This window comes from Leuciscus leuciscus (assembly GCF_965113295.1).
Source record: "Leuciscus leuciscus genome assembly, chromosome: 14".
NCBI lineage: Eukaryota > Metazoa > Chordata > Actinopteri > Cypriniformes > Leuciscidae > Leuciscus > Leuciscus leuciscus.
In genome coordinates this window covers 20552668-20562240 of record NC_138738.1, presented here as the reverse complement: position 1 = coordinate 20562240, position 9573 = coordinate 20552668, and the positions used below count along the sequence as shown (strand labels likewise).

The window sequence follows — 9573 nt, the reverse complement described above, 5'->3', positions numbered from 1 at the left end:
AGCCCAATTCTAGCATCAACACACACATGCCTTTTAAAGCATCACTAAATAGCTATAGCCTATACGGGATTTAGCAAAAATAAAGGAAAATCTCCTGTTATTTGGCCGCATGACAGATGTGAAGACCTGTCTGCAAACAGCGCGAGGCCTTCAGCAGTCGCTGACAGTTTCAACAAAAAGCCGCGAGGGGAATCAATAGGGCAAACTACAATTTCACTGTCCGATCATCGACCATCAGCCCCGGCTGATCAGATGATACCCTGACTGGTTGTATTCAATTTGTTCCAGCGGCGCCCTTAAACCTAATAAAGCGATTGATTGAGGCTCAGTGAGTTGCAGCAATTAGTGAACTGTTAATGAACATGCTGCTTGAGTCTCATGAGATTGACTGGCGTGTTCAGTCATCGCTTTGATTTTCTTCAACGGAAAGATATACATTGCCAATAGATCGTTTTCACATATCTTGGGGCAAAAACACATTTCATTCTCTAACTCAATTAGTAAATTTTTAAAAGGACGGGCTATAGTGCAGCAAATATCATCTGGCCAAATGATTGTATTATAGGCTACGTTAAATGTTTTAAAATTACTTTTGGCCATAGAATATATTTAGATGCATGTGACTGTAAAAATGTTAGGGTATTTATGTTGCCTAATTCTGTAAAGTCAGAGTAGGCTATCCAACAACTTTAACTGTAGGCTGTCTTAACTATCTTAATTGTTCCATTTAACTAATAGTTACATTTAATTGAATTTGGCTGTCGGTAAAACTTTATGTTGGTATGTGAGTGGTTTTGCCCTGCATTAACCAGCAAACTTCAAATGATTATTGACAGGAATTCTTAGATGACTTTGTCGCCGCCTAGTGTTATTACTGAACGTGTGTGAAATCATGTCAGGGGGTGCCGTGCTATACAAGAATTTACCAATTAGCCACGACTTAACTTCATTATTTCAGTGCAAAACAGAATCCGGACATTTTAAGAATGGCAAGCCAACAAGCAAATCACACAATTTATATAATTCATACTAACTCGAGCATATGCAGCACCGTAGATTTAGGTTTACAATTTGCAGACACTTACAACCAGAAATTCTATATTATGTGTAACAGGTCAGATATTAGGTCGCCTCGAGAAATAACAAAACACGTGACACGTAAATAACAATATAATTTTTTTTTTTTTTTTTTTTATAAAAAAAAAAACACATTTTAAAAGACAATCTCCCATACGATCATGTAAATCAGTATGAATTATTAAACAGTGTGAACATTTCAAGAGTTTGCCAAGTCTATCCCCGGAGAAACAATTGTCATGCGAATAGCTGGTAATTAAAACAATACAACAATCATGCAATCTCTTATATGTTTGATTGTAATAGGCTATTTAAAATCTACTCCCAAATAACCTTTCACTAAATCCTTTACAACAAAATAGATAGGCACATCGAATACATAATAAACGTAAATAAAAACTATAAACATGTAAAACCACACAAAACAGTTTTCTAAAAAACTATTTATTTCTTTTTGTGAAGAAAAATAAATAAATTGAAGCGGTGCGTAGGACAAACCTAAATGATGACTCCCACGTCGATCAGCTAAATAAAAGAGGTTAAACAATCTCGGTTCGATCCGTTACAGGAGGAGGCTGCAAACAGGTTTGGGAGCACAGTGAAGTGATCCACGGAAAACTCGAGCGTAACCCACGTTAGAGAACACAGCAGCCTGATACAACCAGCTCTGAGTCCGTCTGTTGGCGAAGCCATCATCATAGCTCCACATCGCATCATCATCATCCTCCTCTCTATATAGCCTAAATCTTCGCACTCAGCGGCATACAAAACATTTTGAACTCTAGTTCCACATTAACAATCAAGAGTCTCGCATTGACCAGTGTTAGGCTGAGATTATTATTTCCCTTACAATATTTAAGGAGAGGTGATGACTTAAACGCATATATTCGTTAGCTCTTAATTTCTACTCCCCACTCTGAAAATATTACCATTTAACGCAGTGTGTATTAAAGCTGAATTAGGCTATAAAGCCAGAATAGGCCCAGGGTTTATTTAGAATAAGAAGAAAAATAAAAAGAAAGAAAGAAAGATAGGAGCCGGGCGTATGTCATGTACAATATTCGCCATCATTTCATTCCCTTGAGCTATTTAGAAGCAGTGCTTTCACTCAAAGGCCCTGACACACACAATGAATATCAGCTCAAAACGGGCTTATTTCTCTATCACGTTTCACTGTCCCTGTGCTCTTAAAAGAATAAATGACACAATTTTGTTTTGCCAGTAGAGATTACTATGGTGAGGTTTTCTTTTGGAGAAATCATTATACACTGAAAACACATAAGCTATAAATCCAAAGCTGAATGAATACTAAACAAGCTAATAATGCAATGATAAAATTAAGTTCACAATTGAATGAATCCCTTAATTCAGTGGCGTCATAATATACTTTGCAGTTGATATTACAGCGTAATTGATTAGTTAGCATTGGGTAATTTTAGTGAACTAAAGTCTACTTTTTGCGTAACTATTTTGTGGAACAGCTAATTTCACGTTAATGCTGTTGTTATTGCTATGTAGTATCTAAAAAAATATATATTTTATTATTATTATTATTATTTTACAACAAGCAATATGCGTATCATGCACACAATAATGTAAAGTGTAACCATAAACATATTTATGTCTATGTCTAATGTCTAAGATGCCGTCTGAGAAACTAAAGCGGAGGGAAGGTTTCAAAAGAGCATTGAGGAATCAATGAGTGGCTCTAACGTGTAATGATGAAGTACAAATCGCTGATTGGACAGGCGCGTGACCATGTAACCAATGAGAGGAGAGATGGGGAACACGAGGAATGTGTTATAATAAAGGAGAAAATATGACGTCAATGTAGGAAGTCATTGTAGAGCAACACTACAACGATTAGTGGCAAAAGGGAGCGTGATGTCGAGGAGTTAGAGCATCCCAATCTCTCCACACCTCAACTTTGAAAGAAAGTTCAATAACCATAACAAAAGGACGTGGACTACACAGATCCACTTGCTTTCCACATTTCACCTTGAATGTAGCAACATCTTGGAGCGCAGGCTATATTTCTCTTTTTCTTTGCTTTAGTGCAAGGATTATTTCATTTGCGCGTAAGAAATGTTTATTTTGTACTTTTTCGGGGCTTTTTTACTGCGTTAACCTTTGCGTAACCTGTTCGTTGATTCCGTTTAAGGTTTTTTTCTTCTTCTTCCTTTTAAAACATTGTGCAGGAAAGTTGTTATGAAGACGACTTAAGTGCTCATCCTTTTTCTTGTACTATGGAAGGATCCAGTGGGTCTAGTTTCGGAATAGACACTATTTTGTCCACAACCAATTCTGGCAGCTCTGTACTGATGAACGGAGATTTTCGACTCGGTGACAGTAACAGAACAGCGGATTTCAGGAGTCAGGCGACCCCATCACCATGTTCGGAGATAGACACTGTGGGAACAGCCCCCTCATCCCCGATCTCAGTCACGATGGAGCATCCCGAACCGCATCTGGTCCAAGACAGCCTTCAGCATCACCATCACCATCATCATCACAATCAGGCTCAGAGTTTGCAGCTTTCACCCCAGCCTCATCCGCTCGGTCAGGCTGGCTGTGCCCCCAGGACTGCCACCTCCTCCTTTTTAATCAAAGACATTTTGGGCGACAGTAAACCGCTAGCAGCGTGCGCTCCTTACAGCACCAGTGTCCCATCTCCACATCACAGCCCCAAAACAGAGAACGGAACCGCCCCGGACGGCATCAGGCCCAAACTAGAGCTAGATGAAAACAGAAGCAAACTGGACAAAAGAGATGACATGCAGAGTGATTTGAAATGTAACGGTAAGAGTGCGTTTTACATACAGAATCATTAAATAAATAAATAGAAACACAGGTAACCCTTTAGATCACGGTATCTGTTTGACATTTATTAATAGGCTACTTGTTATTATAATTGATTCAATTAGGCTATCAATAACAATGTGAAATTTAGAAAAAGCACCCACAAAATGACATGTACAAATATTATTGTTATTACCTTGTGCTTACTTATTTAGTCAGTAGGCTAGCCTAATATTAATATTGCATTGTACAACGACGCAAAAAAATAAATAAAAAATAATGATGAAGAATTCAAAATGCTTATAAAAACTTATCCGTGTTGTTTAATATTTAAAATATAAGCATATGAGTTTAAATAATTGTATTCTTCTTCATTGTAAAATCAAAAGCACAAAGAATTATGGAATTCTTAGGTTCGGAATTAATTGGTCATGCGTACATTAAACAAAGTAATCAAATTAAAACGTAGGCCTATTATTATTATTTTATTTTTATTTATTTTTGTGTGGAAAAATAGTAAAGATTTCTTAACTGGGATGTAACAATAAATGCTGTGAATCCACCACTGGAATATTACAAGCATTCAGTGGTACAAAATACCTGCAATATATTATTTTAATATTATATATTTTTAGGCACGTTTTATTAGCCTATTATTATTATTATTATTATTATTGTTATTATTATTATTATTATTGTCGTCAACATTCAAGTCAAATTTTAGGCTTTGTTTATTTGTCTGTATTTTCATGAAGGACCAGTATTACAATACAATATTGGTAGGCTGTCGCTAAGGTTATTCTCTGATATTAGCATAACAGATGTAAAGGCTGGTGAATTTTGCCCGGTGTGGGATCCTCCCTAGTGAGTCAATTAGAGAGATTATTGTTCTTCCTTGAGGGGGGATCACGGAGCCCAGCAAAAACTGCTACAAATAGAGATAGATTGACATATCGATCCTGCTCGTTTTGTTGTAATATTTTCGTCTACATGCTACGACCAAATTTATCTGCGAAATAAATAAGTATATTTTTGGATAGGCCACCTGGTATTTGACTTTTCTAAAGATCCTGATATTTATAATACCAAGACGAAATAATCGGACCTAAACAGCTTTAGATTTGCGAATAAAATCGAGGCCTTTAGCAACCTTAAGTTACCAAAATAAACCGTTTATTTAAACAGTAATGACTAAATTCTTAGACTATGTTCTCATTTTGAGTAAACTCACTTAATGAATAGATAAATTACTCCTTCTACAATTTTTTTAAATATTTTTTTTATACATTTTCATGAACTTTCATTGCATTTACTTCTTTAGGAACAAAAGAAGAGGGCGATCGGGAAATTTCTAGTTCCAGAGACAGTCCGCCCTCCCGCTCTAAAAAACCTCGCAAAGCGCGGACGGCCTTCTCCGACCATCAACTTAACCAGCTGGAGCGCAGTTTCGAGAGACAGAAATACCTCAGTGTACAGGACCGAATGGACCTGGCAGCAGCCCTAAACCTCACAGACACACAAGTCAAGACGTGGTATCAAAACCGACGGTAAGTCTCCACATATCATTCATGAAATATAATAATAAAAACAACAACAACAACAACAACAACAACAACATATTTTGTACAATATATCAAGTAGGCTATTTTGATTGTGCAAGCATTTTTAGCACATTTTTGTATCTACTTCTGGATCTATATTTGCAGTTGCCAAAATTCGAGATTTTATTAGTTGGCTATTAGGCCTATTTATTAGTTATTCAAGTTTATAACTATTATTATTATTATTATTATTAAACTATGTTTAAAATAAACGAACGGCGCAACAATATCAAATCATTTTAACACGCTTGTCTGAAAATGTGTGTTACATCTTGTTTAAGACATCTTTTTTTGTCATATTAAATTATTTTAAATCATTCGATTGCAATTAGCTGTTCATGAATAGCTCTTCACTCCTGAATAATTGTACATTTTTAAACAATTGTCATATTTTTATTACGTTTAGGCCTATTATAGCAATAATTATATTTTTAGTAGCCTACACGTTATTCTGTAGAGTCAGAATTCAAAACTGATCGGAAATCACAATTTGGCTAAATATAATCGGATTAATGACGGGAAAAAATAAACTGTTAGACACAATCAATTAGCATGTTTATCGTTTTTATTATACACATTCTGATGTATGTTATTTTACAAATAATTTGCGGCCCATTTCATTCGTATTTAAATGAAGTTTACCTTTTTTGTGCCAGAATCAAACATGCACGCCTCGAATAGCCTAATCTTGCCCATAAGGAGCCATGTGGAGAGTTTAATAATTGATTTCTTGTATTTTGATCTCATTGCAGGACGAAATGGAAGAGGCAGACGGCTGTCGGATTAGAACTGCTGGCTGAAGCTGGAAATTATTCGGCCTTACAGAGAATGTTCCCATCCCCGTATTTCTACCACCCGAGTTTATTAGGCACCGTGGACAGCACGACAGCGGCCGCAGCCGCTGCTGCCATGTACAGCAGTATGTACCGGACTCCGTCCACACCGCATCCATCTCTCCAGAGACCGCTAGTCCCCAGAGTGCTCATTCACGGCCTGGGGCCCGGGGGACAACCGGCACTAAACCCAATACCGGGTTCGCAGCATCCTCGGTAAAACGAAAAGACACTGAGAGACAAATGTATCACAAGTGATGTGACAGACTGCGCTGAACTTTCACAAGACGCATTTTTTTTCATCAAGAAAACAATGAGAGACGATTTTATCGAAGAAAAAGATGTATTATTTAATATGGACCATTTCTGACTTATAGGCCAAACTAAACCAGACGAGCCTGTGACCGTGACAGTAAAATGACTGTTCATTGTCAGATTGTTTGTTTTGTCTTTTTTTGGTACAAATACACTTATACTAGTACGCTTATAAAGTTTATTAGATTTAAAGAAAGGGTGAAATAAAGAGAAAATGTTATAAAAAAAAGGGCTAATCTCAGACGCTTTCTCTTGAAAGGGGACGTATTTTTATCACTCTTCATGTGACCTTTTAGGAGCTTTCCTTAAAAATAAGTTTAAATTATAATTCCCGTAATTGCACAATTCAAACATATGAGATCATGCTAAATAATTTAAGCATAATTTTTTTTGAGAATTTTAAAAAAAAAGAAAAAGGGATCAATATTTTAGAAATACTAAATGTCTAACAATTCAAATTCTTCTTGGCACTTGTAGGCCAATGTAATACAACATATACAACATTAGTTTTAGAGGAATCACCAAAACTGTATTTATAAACTGTGTAATATAGCCCACGTTTTAGGGCACAGCATAAGTTCTTTGTAAACTCTATAAGCCCGTCTGAACTCATTAGCATAGGCGTGCATTCAAGTAAGGCTCGGGACCGGTCTGCTATATGAGAATAGATGGTTTGATGCATATACTCTGGGAATGGCGAAGCTGCTCCCGGTCTGGCAGCTGTTCTGTGGGAGAACCGTCGCGGACAGACAGCAGGCGCGAGCCTTCTCAGCGTGAGTGAATTAAAAGAAACATTTCATATAAACAATTAGAGACCTTTGTAGATCTCTCCCGAGATTAATATTCACTATTTGTCATTCGTTTAAACCAGAAACACTTACGATAATGCTGTGAAGAACACAACCAAACATAAATCCAACTTTATTGATTTAGGAAAAAGAACCATTTAAACGTACACATTTATTTTTTTGTTCCCTCAGTCAAATAAGTATTTAATTCCCAGTTCGTTATATTTGTATATTGAATAGCATAATTCTAACACTACGCTGGATAAAACATTTTTAAAAAGTGAGTGGATGTGTATAAATGTGGTCTAAAATGAACAAAAGGAATTTTAAATAAGAGACGCAGTAAAAATCGAAATGAGAAACATATAGCCAAAGATTACAGAATACATAATACATGACCGCAATACTTTATATCCCTTGGTCAAAAATGGCTTAGGACGATTTACACTAAATGTGAGAGGAATAAACGAAACGTAACTATAAGTAATCACGTGGGTTTTCTTATGGGAATGTAATTAAGTGAACATTACAATGCTTTTCTTTTTGAGCTTGATAACGTCCCCTGGAGGACTGAAGAGACTGCAGGATAGAATAGCCTCAGGGCGCGTTTGTTTGGGCTCCTCTAATTGGAGAATAGGTTGCTGATTTCTGCGCTTCTAAATTCTTATTAAAGCCAAGTTGACCTCTGCTATATGTAGTTTGAAACAATATGACATTGGCACCCTGCATGATGTCTTTCATTTTCTCCGTAATAATAAAAGAGACGATTAAAAAAGTCAGGTCTACTACAAAATTTTATAAAATTGTAAGCAAACAAAGCGTCATTTAATAGTGTAAAATAGCAAAAGATTAGAAACACCACACATGCACACGCACACACACACAAACACACAAATAGAAGAAATGAAAATTTGGAAACTAAAATAAGAGCAAACGAAATTTTGTAAAGTCAAAACTGCGAAGCCTTCGGATATCGACAACTAACAAAGATGGTAATAGATGTCGAGTTGGATTTCTGTAGTGTTGGATTCTTTAGCATTTGATGGGCACGATAGACAAATGCAGTCAGTTGTGAATTTAATCTTGCACACTCAATTGCAGAGCTAGTTGCAGCCATTTCTAGACAACTATTATTTTTAAAAGCTTGAGTTCAGTTGGAATGCTGTACCCGGCTTGCACGCACTTTAGCCAAATCATCTCATTTAATATGGGCCAATAATAATACAGGCTGCGCATTGATGCTCTACTGGCGTCATCTGAATTGCTTGGAATGAGTTAAATAATTTACATATTTGTATTCGTTTTTCGATAATTTGATACATTTAAAACGCATCAAAGAATATTATCAAGAGTTTATATGTAGCTACTAACGAAAAATGTCCCATGTCCTAAGAAGATTTATTCCGTAAAAAAAAAAAAAAAAAAAAAAAAAATACAGCCTTGCGTAATCTAACGCGAGAATGGTTTACACTACTTAAATTCTTTACAATGCTTTATTAATGCAAATTAGTTAAATGGGACAATGTGTTATGGCAAATTTTGACGTTCAACACACGGTTTTGCAATTACGACAAAGTGGCATTTTCATACGCTTCTCTTTTTTTAAAAGCTAATCGAAAGCGGAGCTATAAATGTTTAGATTAAATGATAAACCCCGGGGTATAAAAGCTAGTGAGATAGCCTTCCTCAAAAGTGCATTTTATATATATTTTTTTGCATTTAGCATTTGTTTGGCAGGTAAAAAATATTATGTTGGCATTTGTTGTTTCACTTTTCTATGCGCCACCAGCAACTTGACTGTGGAGACCATTAGCCTGAAAGTATAATATCAATTGAATTCATAGAAGTGATGCTTGATAGCACCATCCTCAAAACATTGTGGGTCAGTAAATGCTCAATTTGCTGTGACCTTCTGACCAAGATCTGTTCGTTTTATTTAACCTTTGGTTAAAATTGACTTCCAAATGGCGGAAATATGGGAAGCCAGGCCCTGGTAACAAGCTAGGTGAGAGGAGGGGTGTTGAAATTAAAAGAGGATGTTCAGACCTTTCATTTACATGACACCCATTATACGGAACAGATTGCTGCAAGAAATTGGTTTGTTCTTGTTGCTTCCAGGAGCCCAAGTAAGGTTTTGTAATTGCCACATTTTCCAGCTGA

At 36.2% G+C, this 9573-nt stretch overlaps 1 protein-coding gene across 1 annotated transcript; it reads left to right on the top strand.

The window, feature by feature from the left end:
* Positions 1–2963: 2963 nt before the first annotated feature.
* Positions 2964–6818, top strand: barhl2 (BarH-like homeobox 2). Its single transcript, XM_082137426.1, has 3 exons — positions 2964–3876; positions 5198–5423; positions 6230–6818. Exons 1-3 carry the CDS (start codon positions 3324–3326, stop codon positions 6528–6530), a joined length of 1080 nt encoding a protein of 359 aa, XP_081993552.1. The 5' UTR covers positions 2964–3323; the 3' UTR covers positions 6531–6818.
* Positions 6819–9573: the final 2755 nt, after the last annotated feature.

Bases quoted from the DNA above. Each gene is read 5' to 3' on its own strand.
- barhl2 (XM_082137426.1), top strand. From the start codon at position 3,324: ATGGAAGGATCCAGTGGGTCTAGTTTCGGAATAGACACTATTTTGTCC. The intron at 3,877-5,197 runs GTAAGAGTGCGT...TTACTTCTTTAG, and splicing joins GAGTGATTTGAAATGTAACG to GAACAAAAGAAGAGGGCGAT. The intron at 5,424-6,229 runs GTAAGTCTCCAC...ATCTCATTGCAG, and splicing joins ACGTGGTATCAAAACCGACG to GACGAAATGGAAGAGGCAGA.